We start from the raw sequence: 21,410 nt of genomic DNA, 5'->3' as shown, positions 1-21,410 counted from the left end.
CGAAAATTTCAGGTGTGCTATCGAATCACGCGATGAACTCCCGGGAGCGGAGGCCCTGAAGATAAAGATCTTGGAAGAGAGTGAAGCACGACGTCAGAAAAAGCACGACGAGGAAGCCGGAGCAATGCTCGCCTGGAAGAAACAGAAGGGGGCATGGAAGAAACGAAGCCCGTTTCGACGAAATAATAATCCCAAAAGTAAAAATCAAGTCGACTCCAAGAGTCAAGTCGATTCTGAAGGTCAAAACGAATCAAACGCCGACGCCAAGATTAAGTGTTTCAAGTGTCGAAAAATCGGGCACAGGGCTACCAAATGTCCCAGAAAGGCTGAAGGTCACGGAGCCAAGGCAGCTCAGGAATCCGAAGCGTACATTGTTTGCGAAGCTGACCAAAACATTGCGCTCAGGGCCGATTCGAGTCTCAAGGACAACCGTTGGTGTCTCGATAGCGGTAGTACCTCACACGTATGCCACGATGAAAACATCTTTGTTGATATCACGAACGCGGAGCATGAACAACTCAGCCTTGCCAGTAACGCATCGACAGAAATAGAGGCGAGAGGAATTGTTAAGCTACACATCTCCAACGGATCTACAGGGAAAACAATCGATCTTGAGGAGACACGGTTCCCAATTTGAGGACAAATCTAATATCTGTGTCGAAAATTACAGACCGCGGGCACGAGGTAATATTCCGGAGGAACAAAGCCATCGTGAGAAGCCCGGACGGATCGATCAAAATGATCGCTGATCGCGTCGGAAATCTGTACTATATTCGTGGAACACAAGAAAAGGCTGGATTGACTTCAGAAGATTTGGATCGAGAGAAGCTAGCGTTATGGCACCGAAGACTGGCTCATTTGAATATTCGCGATCTGGTGGAGATGACAAAGAAAGGAGCCGTTTCAGGTGTGAGTCTTGGACGTATAGAGGATTTGCCTCCTTGTGACACATGCATACGAGGTAAGCTAACTTCGTTGAGCTACACTCAGAGCACTGCCAGGAGCATCGAGAAGCTGGACATCGTTCATACTGACCTATGCGGACCCATGAGGGTCAGGTCGAAAGGAGGGGCATCCTACTTTCTCACTTTCATCGATGACTGCACCAGATGGTGTGAAGTCTACTTCATCAAACAGAAGAGTGACGTTTTCGCCACATTTTTGGAATACAAGGCATATGCTGAGAAGCGAACCGAGGAACGGATTAAGCACCTTCAGAGCGACAATGGTTGCGAATATTGTAACAAAGAATTCGACCTATTTTTGAAGGAGCAGGGGATTCGACGACGGCTTACCGTTCCGCACACTCCGCAGCAAAACGGCGTAGCCGAGCGAAAGAACCGTACTCTTATTGAAATGGCACGGTGTATTCTGTTTCAGGGAAACTTACAGATGACCTTCTGGGCAGAGGCGGTGCATGCTGCAAATTATTTGCGAAATCGATGCGCGTCTAGAAGCCTGGAGGGCGCAACGCCGTATAAGAGATGGACAGGGAGGATACCGGACCTGAGACATCTCAGAGTGATCGGCACAAAGACGTACGTCCTGAACAAAGCTTCGACAAAAGGAAAGTTCGAGGCACGTACCAAGGAAGGCATTCTCGTTGGTTATTCCGAAATTACCAAAGGATATAGGGTATGGATACCATCGGATAATCGAGTGATTATTGCTCGAGATGTAAAATTTCAGACGGAACTCGCCCTAGCTTCCTCCAAAGACGAAGAGATTGACGCTGAAAACCTCATGAGCAGTGATTCGGATGGTGATGAGCGAGAGAGACCCCCAACTGTCAGGGAGTTCGAGATCGCGCCGGCCGAAACAATTCAGGAACCAGAGGTTGGGAGTGTCGAGATGCGTAGGGCGCCTGGGAGGCCACGCATTGTCCGTACCGGAAGTCGTGGCAGACCATGAAAGGAGTACCGTTTGACCAGTAGGGAGAATACTGAAGACGCCGACATGGAGCTGGACGAAGACTCGACCCGTGAAACGACGAGCGAAGTTCCCGTTAACGCCGGCGCATCACCGGCTGACGAAGACGGAGACGCGGAAGAAGATGATGTCTTCTTCGAGGCAAATCTCGTGATGGAGGCAGCAAACGTAGCGGAAATAAGGCTCCAGGATGCTATGACAGGACCTCACTCAAAGGAGTGGATGGATGCTATGGTGGTAGAATTCAAGAATATCCTCAGTCGAGATACCTGGGAGTTGGTCGACCGCCCCAAAGGTCGAACTGTAGTTGACTGCCGCATGGTCCTCACGAAAAAATTGAAGCCCGATGGAAGTTTTAGTCACCGAAAAGCACGTCTCGTCGCACGCGGTTTTTCACAACAACCAGGTATTGACTTTCTACAAACCTTTGCACCGGTTGCTAGATTAGAGTCATTGCGATTGATGATGGCACTGGCCGTACAATATGGAATGAAGGTCCACCAGCTCGATATCGTCACGGCATATTTGAATGGTTTTCTAAATGAGGATGTTTTCATGGAAAAGCCGAAGATGTTGGAAGACATCCTACAGGAGATCGTTCGCCGAGAGGGAAAGAATAACATCATTGGTGCTAAGGCACACAAAATGTTGGTTGATACGAAAAATGGAGATAAGGTTTGCCTACTAAAGAGGGCCTTATATGGCCTTCGGCAAGCTGGTCGCCAATGGTACAAACGTCTAGATAAAATTATCCGTCGACTTGGACTGACTCCGACCAACGCTGATCCGTGTCTCTATCATGCAAGGCGTAATGGAACTCAAATAACGGTGTTAATCTATGTCGATGATATTTTGATCTGTTCACAGGACGAAACTTGGATTAAGGGATTTTGTCAAGGCCTGGCTCGAGAGTTTGAAGTCAAAGAACTCGGACAGGCCCGGTATTGCCTAGGAATTGAGATCGCTCAAGACGGAAACACAATCTCGCTAACCCAACGGAAATATATTAAGGAAGTCCTTGAGCGGTTTCGTATGGAAGCCTGTAACCCTGTGTCTACTCCTGGAGAAAATAAAATTCGGGCAGCTGCAACGACTCGATCAAACGAAGGGGATGAAGACTCAATTAAGCCTTATCGTGAGCTCATCGGTGCCCTAATGTACCTGGCCGTTGCGACGCGCCCGGACATAGCGTATATAACAAGCTACCTTGCTCAATTTAACCATTGTCATACTTTGGAGCACTGGGGGGCTGCTAAACGTGTGTTACGTTACCTCCAAGGCACCTCTAATCATGGCTTATGTTTCAGCAAATCGAGCATCAAAGTAACGGGGTACTCTGACGCGGACTGGGGTAATTGTGCAGTCGACAGGAGATCCTACACCGGTTACGCGTTTATATTGAGTGGAGCTGCCGTGAGTTGGAAGTCTCAGAAGCAGCGAACCGTTGCACTTTCCTCGACCGAAGCCGAGTACATGGCACTCGCGGAAGCGGCTAAGGAGGCTGCTCACCTGCGAGCTCTACTACAAGAACTCGGAAATCCAGGGATCCAAATCACCGTTTTCTGTGATAACCAGGGCGCTAGGATTCTGACTGAAAACCCGGTCTTCCATAGTCGGACCAAGCACATCGATATTCGACACCACTTCGTCCGACAGGCCGTTGAAGACGGCATACTAACGCTCAAGTCGATACCGACTTCCGAAATGGTAGCCGACGTCTTGACTAAGTCGTTACCGAAACCGAAGCATTACCAATGTATCGAGTCATTAGGGTTAAAATTATGTACGTCAAACGCGAATCTCAGTTACGCTCGGATCGAGTAGGGCGTGTTGGAATTCGCATTATGTATTCGACCCTTCGCGGATATACCGCGCTTTACGCACATTAAATTCCATCGCTAGTCTACGTTACTTTCTGGAGAGGCGCTATTGGTATTGTCTCGTGCGGTATTGCCTCTGTGCGGCACCTTCACTTCCTCTTTGCCTCTCACGAAAGTCACAAGTGTTCGAGTCATAGTATACTAAATACATATCATTCGTCCTAAAGAGTGTCTCATATATATTCTTGACCGATTCCTGATCCTGCGCCAACATAAATGACTAAGAAATCTACTACAATTTACGTATCGTAAAACTATGCAACTTAGAATCTAATTCAGTTTTTAGTTTCTCATAAAATACTACAACTGCGTACAAATACTAACAAATACCGATTTGTTTGTACAGCTAAAAAATTTATTACAATTATGACTAATTAAAATTTGTAATTTTTAGTTAAATGTTACAAGTTTTTACACAAATCTTCCAAAATTCACCTATTTATTAATAACTTCTTAATTCGCAGAAATCAAAATACTTATCTTTTTATTTTCGTATAGTCTGTTTAAAGTCCAATAGAAAAATACATAAATGTACAATTTTTTACCTATATAAATTTCTGATTCGAGAATGGTTATAATTTTGCATACAATACTACAAGGTTCTACAGAAAACGACAAAATTTTTAAGCTTTTTACAACTCGTGAATTCATAAAAATCTACATAAATTTGCTTTTTATAGATGTTTATAAGATACTGCAATTTTACATGGAAATTAACAGACCTTCAACCAAACCTTCAACCTTTCCATGGAAAGTAAAAATTAATATGTCAATTAAAAAAATTAAGTATCTTATGCAAAATTAGAAAAAAAAGGAAAACTTAAAATAACATATATCTAAGTAAGCAATGAGAAGTGCCGTTTTTGGTCAAAGCGGATTTTGATGCTTAATAATATTTCACAATATTAATTTTATTATTAAATACATGTTTCAGTTTTTTAAATTGGCACTGCGTGCCAATATATGGACTTTGTCGGACTTAAAACGCAATTGTGTAAACTGAAACTAAAAATAATATATTTTATATTAATTTGATATTGTCAAGTAAAATAATATACTATTAGAAGAATATTTATAACAGTTATTCAAATTTATATGAATAGATCCATTATAGAGTATATATTCATATATGATTATTTTTAACCTTATAAATATACTTTTACATGATCTGTTACGTACGGAATATTTCCGACGACGCACGTTAAAAATCTTGAACGCTTAGACGACGCACGCTAGGCTCGGAATTCCGAGGAAACGGCCGGGTTAGTGTAAATGTTTAGATTATCTTATCGGAGTCCGTTGAAGGGCTGGGGGCCAGATGGGCCCAAAACTACGCTTCTAGAATGTTCTAGAAGCTTCTAGAATACCTCCCCCCTTAAGACGCGTAGGAAAAAGGCGGGAATCTCGCGCGGGAGATTCCGGTCTTTTTCGGGTATAAATAGGGCGGAAAAACGCCGCGGAAAGCAGATAAGTTTTAACTTCGGTCTTGACTAGACGTAATTCTCAGACTCTCTCCTAACCTTATTCGATTTCCTACGTTCCGCTATACGCTAAGTTCGAGCATTCGCGCTCAATTCTGGGACTTAGTCCCTACACTCTCATACCTTATAAGACCGCGCTTCACGCACAAGTTGTATTAAGATTTCTAGAATAAAGGTAAGATAAGTTTAAAAAGGAACAAGTGTAAAAATCTGGAATCTCATTTCGTATTTTTAATCAATAAATTGATCACTTCTAAGATTCGACTTGCAGTTGTCGCTGACAAAGCGTGGCGATCTGTGCTGGGGCGCTGACGAAGAGTGTGGCGATCCAGTACTTTCGCTGCCGAAAGCGTGGCGATTACGGGGTTGATTCTTGGGAGTCGTAATAATTTCGATAAATTCCCGAAAGTGAATTTGACCTCTACGCTGACGATCTGAGCACTGACGAAGAGTGTGGCGAGCAGAGGGTGTGGCGGATTGGTTTTAGAGCGCTGCCGAAGAGTGTGGCGAGCTTAAAATTCATTTTCGTGAACACGGCTGAATGACGAAGAAAGGAGGTAGGCGCGTTCGAATTAAACGAATCAGATTCCAGATCAAGCAAGCAGTCATTTCTAATCAAGATCCTCTCCCCTTCCTCCAACAATTGCAACAACTAGAAAACGCACCCCCCTTTAAACCTATTCCTGTCGATTTCGACGTTGATTATCCTAATTATAACCAAATAAATAAAGCTGATCCTCGTTACCATACGTATAAACTCAGATATCTTTTCGGTCCCGAATAATAAATATAATAATAATATCCTTCACACGACTTGTCAAAATCCCTGGTAAATTGCTTAAATGCATTGACCAAAAAACGGACGAACTATAACAGTCAGAACGTGACAGATCACACATGATAATATACTAATATATAAAACCATATATGACTATATAAAGTTATACTTAAAGAGATTTAGCCATATAATATTGTTCAAGATTATATTTCCATTTCTTATATGACCATATATAATTATATATTTACTAATATGAACAAATAAGAGGTATTTTTTCCCGAGTATATAATCATGGCATATGTATATATGCTTATACATATATGGCCATATAATATTGTTTAAGATTATATTTTGCATTTCTTATATGATCATATATAATCATGTATCTACTAATATATACTAATATAAACTAATATGAATAAATAAGAGATTTTTTTCCCGGGTTATGCGGTTTTAGACATGTGTATGGTGCTGGGTAAGGTTTTTTTTATAATGACTCGCTTTTTATTTTACAGATAAGTTAGAATAAAGAAGTTTTTTTTCTTTTTGTAATCACGCGGCGCGACGTTGGCCCAATAGGCCTATTTTGTAATGAGCCGGCACTGGTTTCTGACATTCACCCGACATTAAGAAAAAATTATATTTGTATATCCGATTCAAAATTTTATTACTTTTTTTAACCCTTAACTGGAACCCGGGGTGTTAAACACCCCAAAACGAAGTTTAGGCGTCTTTTTCGGTCGGTTAATCTATGAATTTCGCATCGCAGTGCCATCTTGTCGTTAGTTCGAGTCACCAATGACACATTCCTGACTTAAACATAAAATAAAAATAAGTTTTCTTATAAAAATCAAGATTTTAATTCAGAAAAAAGGGGCACAGGCGATCATGAAAAAAATATTTTTTTTATACCCACTACAATCATAATTTTTTTCGTAAAGTACTCTATCTCAAGAACATCGTGTTAAATTTTTATCAAAAAATATTTATTTTTGACTGAGATATGATTTTTTTAGCAAAACGCAATTTTCATGACAAATTTATTTCAAGAATTTTTTTGAAGCCTCAAAACTAAAAATTTCATAGTTTAGGCTAATGGGTATCATTTTCCAGTGTTTAATGTATGTACTTGATTTTTTTCAAGCCTATTGGAGCCTCCATTTCGCCGTAACCAACGTTCAAAGTCGTGTGGGGTATACAACACCCCGTGTGCAGATAACGTTCGATCGCGGACGTGTGCCAGTTAAGGGTTAAACTGAATTTGTTTCTTAAAAATTTTTGAAAAATTATATATTTGCGCTGGTTATGACACATGTAGACTATATATAACACTTTACATCAAATTAAGAAGTAGTCTACCACGTAAGACGGTTAGCTCACGATCCAGAGGTCCCGAGGCCTCGAGTTCGAATCCCATCAAGGTAAGTGTGTTTTTCAAGTACGAAAAAATATTTATAAAATCATAGGTTGCATCTTAAAAAACAAATTTAGTTAAAAAGTAGTAGTAAAATTTCAAAATAAATATAATTTTTTTATGTTAGGTGAATTTCCTCATTAGAGAGTGTTTTAATTCTAGTATTTCCTTGTAGTCTACTGCACTCAAATAGATATAGAAATGTGTAGAATATCAGTATTAGTTGTAGTTTGGCGTAGTTTTACCGAAAAATTTATAGATCAAGATGCACTAAAAAAATACAAAAATTTACAAAAGTGTTCCAATTCTAGCATTTTCATGTAGGATTTTGTAGTACTTCCTTTTATGTAGAATTTAATAGATTCTGGCAATTATATTTTATAGTTTTTTGTAGTACACTTTTATTTTTTTTTAAATTTTGTAGAAATATTTCCGCCAGGGCATTTGCACTATCTTCATCTGATATACAATCATTGTCCGAGTTTTCATCTGTATTATTTTCTTCAGAACTATCAATATCTGATAAATGATCGATAACATGATCAGAAAGACTAGAATTGTTTTCATTACATGTGGCTTTGTTACAAGAAATTAGTTTTTCCCATCTATATAATGTTCTTAAAGGAACCTGAAATTTATGAGAACATCAAATTAAATTTTAGATTAAAGAAAAATTTGAGCAAAAGTTCTAAAAGGTGTATATTAAGACACACTTTTTAGAGAAGAGTTTATTTTATTTGAGATGTTAAAAGGTTTTTTTTATATAAAACTTATGTTTGCATTTATCGGAGCATTTACAGGGTCTTTATTATACAATTTATATCTTTTTCTAGGCCTGGATGATGACTGTTGACTATTTAGTTGTGACATTATCTTTAAACATAAAGAAAATAATCTTATTTATTTGTATTTTTACCATCTTGTAAAAAGCAAATGATAAAAAAAATGACATATTAATTTATTACATTTGTTTTAAATGACATAATAAAAAAATACAATAAGTGCAACTTACCAACTCACCAAATAAATATTAAAAATTTTTAAATAAATTTTTTTTTATCAAAAGTTTTTTTTTATAAACAATAGATATAATTTTAATTTTGTCAAACTGAAAACTATAAAATTATTTGATTTTTAATATTTCACTTTACTTTTTATTCAAGTTTTTTATTTCAACTTTTTAGGTTAGTGTAAATCTACACCACGTGTATACTATATGTGGCGGTCAGCTGTTCGCCACGAGCGCACGACGCCGACGGCACTATATACTGTGCCGACGGTACGCACGCAACTGACGCAACGCAGGTTGTACGACGGGACGCGCGCGGCGCGGGCGGCAGCGCGGGCTCGCGCCGCCAGCGCTGCCACGCTATATAATACGTACACTAATTTATATTTCCCGCCTGTTGAATACAACCCCATAAGCTGCGTTCGGAAACGTCACCCGGGTACACACGGGTATACTCCCTTCTCCTTCTAACTCGCTGAGATAGAAAGAGAAAGGAGTATACTCGTGTGCACTCGGGTGATGTTTCCGAACGCAGCCCTCTATACATCATCTATAACAGTAGGTGAATGTGTGTTTAGATACGTAAACAAATCAAGTGTTTGTGTGTGTAGTACAAGCTGATGTGTTTTGGTTACAACAAGTTCATAGCGAGTGCATTATTGAATACATTAACACGTTAAAATATCTGGACATATCAACAGATTCTTTGTTCTATTACTGATTTATGAGTTTTAAATTAAGGTGAAACAGTTAATTAGATTATAAATTTCTAAAATGTTTCTCATTCATTGTCAAAATGACAATTCATATTGCAAAGTTAAAGACTTTGAAGTTTGTTATGATGAGGAAAACATTCCTAACCGCGGAGAGTTGGTTAAATTTTATTGGCAGAATTCCAAATATGATGGTACAGTCATCATGCAATCAGGTAATAAATTTATCATTCTTGAATAGTAAATTATGGTTAACATATTATACAAAATCTATTATATCAATAGTATAATGAAATAATTATTTAATCTCACATTTTTTCATGTAAATATACAGATGATGATAAAATAATTGATAAAAAGTTGCGAGAGCTGAATAAATCAACAAAATGTAAATCTACTTCTAGTACTACTAGTACGATTATTACGAATAAAGTGTCAGAAGCCAAAAAGAGAATTCCAATAGCAAAGCGAACTTGGTCACCAGCTGACCAGCTACGAAAGAAAACAATGTCGATAATATCAGTCAGACGAAAAAGAAGGTATGTAAATTATATACTGCTGTAAGGTTAATTTCATTGGTATTGTTGTTTCATAGAATCCAATATATTTATAAAGTTTCTATAATTTTTTTACTTCGCCAAGAAACAATATAATTTTTATATTATAAGTTGTGAGAAAATGTTTTCAAAATGTAATACAAGTACTGATGTATATTTTTCTAATATTAAACTTTTATTATTCACAAATAACAGAAGAATGTTCGTGGACAAGGGAGTAAACCTGGTGCTAAGAATGTCTCTCAAGATTTAATAGAAAGCAGTAGGGGAGACCGGGGTTAAGCTGACAGCGGGGCGAACTTGACACTAGGCTTTTTGCCAATTTAAATCTATCGTAGAAACTTGCCTTTGCTACTGTAAATGCGTCTTTATGTGCCAGTATTATCAACGGAACTTGGTAACATTCTGAGTTATAGTGTAATTTTTAACGCGACATAAGTGTTTTTGATAGTGAAAAGTAATTTTTCTGATCTCTCGAAAATGTCTACTCTTTCATCGAGCTTTACTCTTGCGAATCTACCGCTAAGTGATTTTGATGGGAAATTCGATGCTTTATACGAATCCGATAATAATTTTTGCATATTTTCAAAATTTATATATTTTTGGAGTAACAAAAGTAAAAAACGACGTTTGGGGCTAAGTCGACACGACGCCACCGGGGCAAAGACGACACTAACCTAAAGTGACATTATCGCAAAAAAGGTCATTGTTTCGTCCGATTCCGATGACGATTTAAAAAACATCTGTTGCGTGTGTTCGGAAAATATTTCATTAGCTTCTAATAACAAACAATGCATCTTATGCAACCGTATGGCTCATGACAAATGTGTGCGCACATCTGATCGCGAGTTTACGTTTATAAATTGTTTTTCAGACAGTTCAGAAAAAGATAATTAAAAGTTTAATCTTTTTTTTCTCATTATTTTAAATAATTGTTTACTTTATTCCGACTTTTTGTTTCTAATACACAATGTCTTTTCATTTGATAAACAATGTATTTTTATTTTTAAACAATAAAAAAATAAGTTCCAGATCAAATTGTGTCGATCAAACAAAGTGTTGAGTTTGTCCCGGCGGGGTGTCGAGTTCGCCCCGTCATTTTTCAATTCGAAAATTTGTCTTCGCGTCACTTTTCCTTTTCTGGCGGCAAAACAAAGCGACGTACAGCAAAACTTCCTGAATCAATTTTGTACCTGAAGAAACACTCTTTAAATATATATCATTGAATTTGCCTAAAAATTTTAATTAAATATTAAAAATTGCCTTTGAAAAAATAGTGTCGGCTTAGCCCCGGTCTCCCCTATAGTTTTTCCGAAAGGTGATAAATTAACAAAATCGAAAAAAACGATTAAGCAAAAAAGTCCATCTAAAGACGATTTAAAAAAACAGTTAGAGACCATGAAATTTCAATTAGACGTATTGAAGGCACAAGGTATGAAATTATATTTTGTTAATTGTTCATATATAATGTAAAATTTGAATGTTTATTAGTATTCAATAAATATTAGTACAATGCGAAACAATTGAAAGGTAATTATCAATTTTATTAAGGACTAAACAAGTCTAAATCACCATAAACTCTATTCAGCCTATGTATTACTTCAATATAATAAAACAAAGCGATATTTTTTATTTTTAAAAATAAATCATTTGCAGTTTTTAGATTTCTAGTATGAAGCATGAGAAATTAATAATTATTTGAAATAACTTTTTAAAAAAATTTTTCATAGTAAATACATTTAATTTATTCATTTTATTTATTCATTTGATTATTTATTTGATTATTCATTTTGATTTAATTATTTATTACTTTTCTAAAACTAGCTTCTTCATTGGTAACTTTGATTTCAAACATTTATCTTCATAACGGACTAATTTTACTATAATATTAAAAAATTGAATCATTGTATTCTGTAGAAAATCGTCAATCTACATGAAAAAAACAACAAGAAACGAAACCCAATGACAATTCTTCCAACACGACTGAATCACCAGAAGATACTGACCAATCCGATATAGACAGCGAAAATGATGTCCGACCTGTTGTTGACAAAATCATTAAACCCCAACCGCAAACTGCCGCAGAAGATAACAAAAAGTTAAAGGAAATAACTGGGAAAGATAACGATGGAGAAGTTATAATCAATAACATTCTTCAAAAAATTTTAAGTCAAAATAATGATGAGCTGTTAGATGCTCATAAACAATCTATTGAAAAAGTTAAAGAATTTGATGACAAAAAAAAAGAAGATACCAAGACAGAAAAAGAAGATGGAGGCACGAGCGGACTAAATGATGACGAATTTTATGATGAAGATATTCAGTTGTTAGGTCCTGATTACTGTAGGAAGGTATTATATTGTATACACATAATTAAAATGGATATTTTTAAGTACTCTTTAATTTTGAAACAAAAATAATTTCTTATGGTCAATTATAGATGGTAAATATTGGAGGAGAAATCTATTGCGTAGAGACTCAATTAAATATGGCTCATAGCTGCGGTGAAGGTACGGTCATGATACGCATTCTAATGGATGGAATATTTAAAAAAAATGAGCTACTTCATTGCACATACAGTGGTCAGCCCCCTCGAAACTTAGGAAAGAGCAATGAACCTAAAGTTTATCGAGCTTTACACAGTAAGGCTAAAGTCGTCATAATTAGTAAGTAATGAATTTACAATCCTTTGATATCTTTTCTAAATTTCATTTAAAATTGTTAATTAATAGATTAAGGATTTTAAATACAGTTGGAAATTCGCCTAATGTAGAAGTTACATAAATATTAAAATTGATAAGTATTTCTACGAATTGAAAATAACAATTTAATTACGAAAAACGAAAATAAAATTATTTGTGCATATAAGTTAGCAGATATAATTATGTATAGTCAACAATTTAATAAGTTTGAGCTAGACGTAACTTTTTTTGTTGAATTGAATTCAAATTTGGCTGATATATGCAATATTCAATTTTGATAAAATCTTAACAATATTTAATTATAATGAAATCTTTCACAAGTCAGTTGCGTCATGTAATGTGTTTAATTTTAATCATTAAATATTAGTATTATTAAATAATACTAATTAATAATATTATATTATTATAATTGTTTATACTAGTGTATTTAACATTCTTATCGTAAATAAGATTATTATTTTATTTGTTGTTAATCATTATTTAATTTCAACTCCTTGGCAAATGAAATATATATTTATCTTTCCAGAATACACTCTAGAGTACCTACGCTAAAAGTCAAGGTTGGAAGAAGAAAACCAAACACGATAGTGCTCCATACAAATGGATTGACTTACAGCAGACAATGACTCAGAAAATTGGAGAGATAAAAAGAGCTTACCAAAAAAACTTAGACATGAAAAAATAAACAATTATATTTAAAGTAATTCACAACTTTAATTAAGGAGGTTCGAGCGAATCATAGAAACAAATTTTTTCCTATTAAGATTTTATATTTTACATCCATCATAAAAAATATATTATCGGAAGATTTTTGAAATTTGAATATGATCCACCGTCTAGTTTATTGAAAAAATACTTTCATAAGTAACGTTTTTTAGGGTTTTTTGAGGTAAACCATTAAAAACATAATTTTGAAATGTTTTTTTTTCTGGAAAACTACACGGTGGAACATTTTTGAATTTCAAAAATCTTCTGATAATATATCCTTTGTGAATTATATTAAACTCTAACTCTCAAAATTAAAAAAACTTTTTTTCCATAAAATTTGCTCGAATCTCCTTAACATATTGACTAGAAAAAATGTACTTTTTTAAATATTTGTTGAGTAAATATTTAATTTATAGTTTTCTGATTAGATAAAAAAATATTTCTGTAGCTGTAACTGTTGATTTATAATACTAAAAAACATTATTTCTAGTCGAATAATATTATTCGAATATGTTATTTACTTATAGATACTTCTTATAATTTTTTTGTTGGAAATCCGGAAAACTAAATTATTTAGAACATTCTTACTTTATTCTAAGCATTCTTACAAAGTTTCATGTCATTACATTCAGAGTACAACTTGGAAAAAAATTTAATGAAAAATATCATCACTATTGTAAGTAAAAAATTTGCAACCGTTATCCCTTAAAAAATAATAATTCAGAGTGTATTTTAAGAGATAAAATTTCCAATAAACATCAATAACAAATTTCCATTTAATTTTCGATTTTTATTTATTCATTATATATTATTATATATAATTATATATAATTTTATATAATAATATATAATCCTTTAAAAGTAAACCTTAATATAAAGTTATATATAATTATATGAAATTATATAAAAATTTGTAAAATTATATATTTTTATATATAATCAGATAAAATTATATCGTGCCAATTTTCATATCTAATTATATATAATTATATATGATCATTTATATATAATTATATATGATTATATATAATTTTTTTTTCCCGGGCGGCACTAGCAATGTTGTATGATTTCTATTCTTTCTAATAAGTACTCGGATTTCGGGCGGTATTAATTTATTTAAAAAATTATACAACATTGCTAGTGTCGGGAACTCTTTAGGAAATGCTTCAGTATGTTCAGAACTATTCGAAAAATATTTTAGATAAACCGGAACTGCAACATTTCATACAGCATATCACTGTATTGTCTTTAAGTACTCGGCTTTCGGGCGGTATTAATTTATTTAAAAAATCATACAAAATTGCTAGTGCTGGGAACTTTTTAGAAAATGCTTTAGTATGTTCAGAACTATTCAAAAAATATTTTAGATAAACCGGAACTGTGACATTTCGTACAGCATATCACTCTATTCTCTCTAAGTACGCGGCGCTCGGGCGATATTAATTTATAAAAAAATTATACAACATTGCTAGTGTCGAGAACTCTTTAGAAAATGCTTCAGTATGTTTAGAACTATTCAAAAAATGTTTTATATAAACCGCAACTCCGAGATTTCGTCGGCATCTCACTCTATGCTACGGAAAACTAGCAGATAACTTTTTCAATGGACTCTTTTTGGCAAAATCATCAGAACTATCGTTAAAAAGTATCAGGAACTATAGAACTCGATTGCATGCGACAAAAACTCTCTTTTATTTTTTATTTGCTAGAAAATGATCTGTTACGGAAAGTTAACAGATCATTTTTTCGATCGACTGTTTTTTAGGTAAAATCACCAGAACTATTACTAAAAAGTATCAGGAACTATGGAACTCGACTGCGACAAGAACTCCTTTTTGTTTTTTATCTTCTGGAAAATGATATGCCAACTTCACCGACATTGCATTTTTGCCATATAACCTATAGGGGTGGGATATATATGACATTCATGGATAAAACATACGCCTTATAAAAAATTACAAATAATGTTTATAAATAAGGAAATAAAATGTTATAATAAGTTATAAAATGTGTGTAAAAAGTTTGTTAAGGTGTAAGAATGATAATCAAATTATAAAACTGAAAAATTTTAAAAAGGAAATAGGAGAACGATAGATGCATTAAAATTTATTGTTATACGATCCAAAAAAAGAAGGAAAAAGAACACACAGAAGATTTTGATTTTTACGGAGTGTGGGAGTGTCTGTACTATGGCATAAATTCCGCACGAAAAATGCCATATATCCTAAACAGGTGGGATATACAAAAAATCAAGAGACACGGGAGTGTCTCGCGTCAAGTATACGCGAGGAAGCGAGACGCACCGTGACTCATTTACGCGAACGCACGAGTTGCGAGAACCCGAGGTTTTGAGATCTCAATAACGAGTGAACGGATCAAGTTCTAAGTAGGCTTGATCAATAGCTTGGGGTCGACTTGGAGGGGGGGGGGTGTTTTTATTTTTCCGCTACGTGCCCTACGAGCGGATCGAGATATTACGACGCAAAGTCCAAATGTAAAAATTTTATTTTAAGATACTTCTACGTCGACCGCTCTCAATATAACATATATATATATATATATCAGATGTAACAGAGAAATGTAACTTTCACTTTTTCGACACTGGCGACTGGCGGTGCTAGTATCGCCAGTTTCGATATCGCGCGCGCATTATTATCGATCGATCTAGTAGGTAAATTAGGTTGATAGACTTATCGGTCAGGAGGAAGATTTCTATTTAGGTAAATTAGGTATTATCAACCCAGCGAGTAAATCCATTCGAGTTGATATATCGATATATGTATGTACGTGTGCGTGCGTACTGCGCTCAGTGCAGTCAGTAGAACAACAACATAAATTTATTCTTTATGTTTTTGTACTTTAAAGTACCTTGCATTTAAAAAAAATTTGCCAAATAGCTATGAGATTTTTTTCATAGTGCCCACTATGATTTTATGGAGCAAAACGTACAAAAGAATGTAAAATTGCTTAAGAAGGGTACACAAAATTGAGTTTTGGGAACTGTTAGGAGAACGAATAAATCTTACATATTTTTATGTATTTTGAGTCGTAGATCCGAAAATGGCCATAAAAATTATATCTATAGCGGAGAAAACATGGAAAACGAAGGAAAATACGGAAAAACATGAAATTGTTTAAATTCCCAGACGTAATTTTTTAATGCAGGGTACTTAAAAGTACAAAAAAACACAAAGAATAAATTTTTTTTATTGTCCTGCACTTCTGGGTCAAAATAAAAAAGGGAAAAATCGCTAATTTTTACATTATTTTCATTCATTTGTATCATGTCTACAATTTATTTAAAAAAATTTAGCAATTATACCGTTCAATAAAGCAAAGTTTCAGCTCTAAGAATCTGTTTTTCGAATTGCGATACAATGATTTTTTTAAGAGAATTATGAGCAATCAAAGTCAAAATCTTTATTTTTTATTCAATCCACGATAACTCGCCAGTAACAAAAAATCGTAGAAATATTGTTAAAAAAAGATTTTGCAAGGGAAACTTCAAGCTTTCACGTTAGAAAGTCAAAAATTTTTGCAGATTTTTTTTGTGCACGTGACAGGCCCACAAAGTGAGAAAACAATTTTCTATTTTGTCCAGCTCGTAGTTTTCTATATGCAAAAATTACCAAACTTACAGAAACTAAAAAATAATAGTAACCTTTCGAAAATAGAGGTTTTAAGCTTTAAATTTAAATTTCGTTCATTTTTAACAAAGTTAGAGCTGCTTGAATTTTGCCTATTTTTAAAGATAAACTTAGTGTTCCTTTAATTTTTGTGAGAAGTGTATAATTTACTTTTACTTAAATATTATTAATTTTTATGTATAGTAATTTTTTGTAACTAATTACTAATTTGCTAATTCAATTAAATTTAATTTGTTGTTGCTAATTTCGTGAATAATTAAAAAATAAAAATTTTTTGCCAATCTCTGCTTAACACTACAAAATGGGTGATATCAGTACAAAATTACCTTTTTCAAAAAAGGTAAAAAAAAGCGCCAAGTACACGCAATGTATTTTGTAAATTCAAAAATCTAAGTGGTAAAGATTTCTCCTTTACAAAATTATGTTACCTAATTTAACTCAAGTAACATGTATTTAAAAAAAAATGTAAAATCTTTAAATTAAATTACGCCAATTACAAAGAGAATATGTATATTGCTTTGAAGAATAATTGTTGTGCAACTACTTTTAAAAAATAAAACCCAAGTGGTATCTTTGTGTTCCTATTCAAGGGTCTTCCTATACCAACCCAAGTGGTAATAGCTTCTTTAATTCTTCTTAATAAAATTATAATATTACAAAGAATCATTTTAATTACAAAGGATTAAAGAACAATACAAAATAAAAATATTTAATTAAAATAAAATAAATAAATTTTTCTTGTAAAAAAACTTGGCGCTGCTAGACTTCAAAATTTAAACATTACAATTTAAACATTAGTACTAAGATTTTTAATTAAATAAAAAAACAATAAACATAATTTAAGGAAGAATGCGACAGAAGATACCACTTGGGTTTTATTTTTTAAAAGTAGTTGCACAACAATTATTCTTCAAAGCAATATACATATTCTCTTTGCAATTGGCGCAATTTAATTTAAAGATTTTATTTTTTTTTTTTAAATACATGTTACTTGAGTTAAATTAGGTAACATAATTTTGTGAAAGAAAAATAAAGCTACCACTTAAGTTAGAGTTTTGAATTTACAAAATACATTGCGTGTACTTGGCGCCTTTTTTTACCTTTTTTGAAAAAGGTAATTTTGTATATCCCATACAGCACAAAAAAGTAAAACAACGTTGCTAAGACGTTGCAATGTTGAATGTTGAAATATAAATACTTTTCAATGTTGAATCTATGTTACTTCTTCTACATTGATTTTTTATGTTGATATTTGAAACAACATTGAACAAATGGTAAATATGCAGAATTTGGGCCTCCTCACCGATTTTGTTGAACTTAGGCTTAATATACCACTAGACAGCGCATGACGGTAAGATCAACTCGTAAGTAAATTTCAGTTGGGGACAAATAAGCAGGCCCCCGGCGAACCAAAATTGCGACGTTTGCGACATTTGCGGGTCTTCGGACCCGACGCTTCTTTTAATCTAAAAGAATAATCCAATCTGAGCTCAGTAAAAAAACTTCCAACAATTGTAAAAAACATGTTCTGTTAAATGTTAATCAATATTTAACAATTTAATTGTTGTTGCATTGTTTTTAATATTTGCCAGTTAATATATTATTACAAAATGTTTGAACACTATAAAGATGTGTTATATACAAGTATAAGCAAGAAGGAAGCGTCAGAAGATCGCCATTCAACTATCAAGCAATATTTTCTGAATGTTGAAATGTTGAAACAACGTCTACAAGACATTGCAATTCGGCGGACATTAGACGTTTGTGTAATGTCTTTTCAACATTGAATCTACATTTCGCAACGTTGATGCCATATTGCAAATGTTGCAATGCAATATTTTTGAGATGTTGATTCAACATTTGTGTGCTGTATGGGTATCAAGCTAAACAAAGAATACAAGAGCTATGCACTTGTATTTTGCTGTATTCCATCCTTTACTATCCTTCTACACTTATGTAGGGGGAAATGGGGGACATTGATATCATATCTCTGCATGAGAAACATCTAAGAAGGTCACGTATGGGCCATGCATAGATGACGTTATGATGACGTATACACGACTAACCTAACCAAATTTTGTACGCGAGCAGTAGCCATTTGATGAATGACAGGTATAAACGTGTTTTGCGTACTCTCAGGTAAATATTTTCAAAGTCTTTGAAGCGTGATTTTTCACATTAATCTGATTAATACTAAATAAATATTTCGTCAAAAGTAGGAAACAGAGTATATCTCTTACTAATTTGTCGAAAATATTGACATGACTTTGTATTATTTTCGGCTGAGAATATATTTTATTATCAAAATAAGAAGCTTCCTTCGCCAGTAAATAAATACAAAACAAAAGTCGTGTTTGCTCGACCCGACTGGCCAAAAAATAAATATATTTCAAAATTCACAACGTTTCAACCGCATTTTCGGTCCTTCTCAAGTGATTCAGCTACGCATTTGTACGCGGTTTTGAGGATGCATAGCTGAATCACTTGAGAAGGACCGAAAATGCGGTTGAAACGTTGTGAATTTTGAAATATATTTATTTTTTGGCCAGTCGGGTCGAGCAAACACGACTTTTGTTTTATATTTTATTATGTATGACGCTGTGGGGCAGATTCGTACACTGACTCGTGGGGCACTTTGATACATATCAATATGTATTTATGTGGTTTATAGTATTAAGTAAGATATTTTCATTTTATTTTAGACGAAAATGGTAAGAACGTACAAAAAAAGACTGATAGGGTCTATATTGATGAAAATGCCGTAAACTGTAAACTTGATCTATCTTCTTATAACTTGTATAAAAATTAATTAAAATATTTAAAAAATATGTATGTTGATAATTATTAATTCTAAGATAAAGTACAAAATGTGTTAATTTTTTTATTTTTGAGAATAATTAATTAATTTTGTTTTTAAAAGTTTATTTGACTGATTAAACCTGCAATACTTAAGAAGTTGCAATACTTTAACAGAGTTTAACAATAATTATTCTATGTAATAAGATAAATTACTTTTGTGTTCAAATGTTTTTTAAAGATGTGATTTGAGTTATTTTGTATTTCTAATTATTAGACTACTACGTGAGTGATTAACAAACAGATTCTTATGTTTTTATTTTCGAAATGATTGTTAACTCCGTATAAATAAATCTCTATATACAATAAACATAGCTTGTTTTAATAATAATCCAATTTATTTCTGAATAATATTAATATAGATCACTGATAATCAAAGTGCCCCATGCCCGTATCATTGTTGTCATTGTACTCTACATATGAAGCACATTGATATATACAAATTTCATTCTTTACAAAAAATGTTATAACATTTCTTATTATTAACCTATAGCAAAAAGGCAATTAAAACACGTAAGTAGGAGAACAAGCCTTTAAATTTAACCTATTACATTTTTAGGAGGAAATGATTTTTAATTTTTTTGTGAATAGATAAGAGATAAATAAATCTACATGCCAAATTTCGCATTGATCCGTTGTATAGTTTCTTCACCAGAAAATTAGAAAAAAGCGATAAAAGCGAAAAAAAAAGAGACTCCCCCCTTAACTCTTGAAAAAGATCGTATCAATGTCCCCCACTTCCCCCTATCATGAAATAACCATTAAACCTTTTACATTCCCTACAGTAATCATTTTACGTAGATTGTAATATATGATCGCGCTACTTACTACGGTGAGAAATTGATTCAACTCACGACGGTTTCGTTAATATTAACAGTAAAGAACTGAAATTACAACACAATACTAATATAGCATAAAGGCACATAACAGTGTAATTGCATGATAAAAGCATGTATCTTCACTCCTTCTATTTTTTTCTGACTTCTGCGGTGTAAATCTCCGCGCGGCGTAAATACCGGAATTACCCTATATTAATATAACAATTATTTATTAATTACATATTTTATATTTATTATATTATATATCTATATATTTTAATTTTGTAAGTGATAATGACATGTATACAAAATGTTACTATTACGACGCTGTGGCAATCGTTTTGTAAGCAAATAAAGCCTTCCCTTTATCTTTTATAATCTTTATTGAGGCGATATTTGCTTCAAAGGGATACATTTGTTTTACAGACAGGGATAAATTTTAGACGAAGTTGATCAACGCGAATGACCAAATCAACTTTCAGCCGAAGATTCTTTAAATAATCAATGGGCTCCAAATAGAAATTGTGTACCAGAGGAGCTATCATTGCCTTTAATTCCAGCATAGCAAATCGTTGGCCTATAATTTGATACGTATTGTAATCTGTTTATATAACACTGCATTGTATATTAAGGTATAAAAAAATGCAGCTTACCGATGCAGTTACGTGGTCCAGCACTGAATGGTAAATACGAATAAGGATGACGATTTCGGATCCTTTCTGGCAAGAATCTATCGGGATCAAATACTTCTGGATTTGGCCAAAAATTCGGATCTTTGTGGACTGCGTAAATATAAATATTCACCATTGTTCCAGCAGGTACCAAATATGACTCTAAAAAGTATATTATACAATAAGATTTACAAATAATCATTGAAAACTATATTAAATTTTTAAAATTGAATATCATCTAATATAC

General features: G+C 33.6%; 1 protein-coding gene across 3 annotated transcripts in view; it reads right to left on the bottom strand.

The window, feature by feature from the left end:
• Positions 1–10,033: 10,033 nt before the first annotated feature.
• Positions 10,034–21,410, bottom strand: part of LOC139819876 (cytochrome P450 4C1-like) — a 112,079-nt gene continuing 100,702 nt past the window's right edge. For 2 of the 3 annotated variants that reach the window (XM_071789633.1, XM_071789634.1), the window contains exons 12-13: positions 21,146–21,325; positions 19,866–21,069 (exon numbers count right to left, since the gene is read on the bottom strand). In XM_071789633.1, coding sequence (XP_071645734.1) covers positions 20,894–21,069; positions 21,146–21,325 — 356 coding nt within the window. In that variant the 3' untranslated portion in view covers positions 19,866–20,893. Of the gene's footprint in view, positions 10,955–19,865; positions 21,070–21,145; positions 21,326–21,410 lie in introns of those variants that run through there. The other variant, XM_071789635.1, reaches the window with a different exon arrangement.

Source organism: Temnothorax longispinosus, chromosome 10, assembly GCF_030848805.1.
Source record: "Temnothorax longispinosus isolate EJ_2023e chromosome 10, Tlon_JGU_v1, whole genome shotgun sequence".
NCBI classification, from domain to species: domain Eukaryota; kingdom Metazoa; phylum Arthropoda; class Insecta; order Hymenoptera; family Formicidae; genus Temnothorax; species Temnothorax longispinosus.
This window is presented reverse-complemented; position numbering and strand designations above follow the sequence as displayed.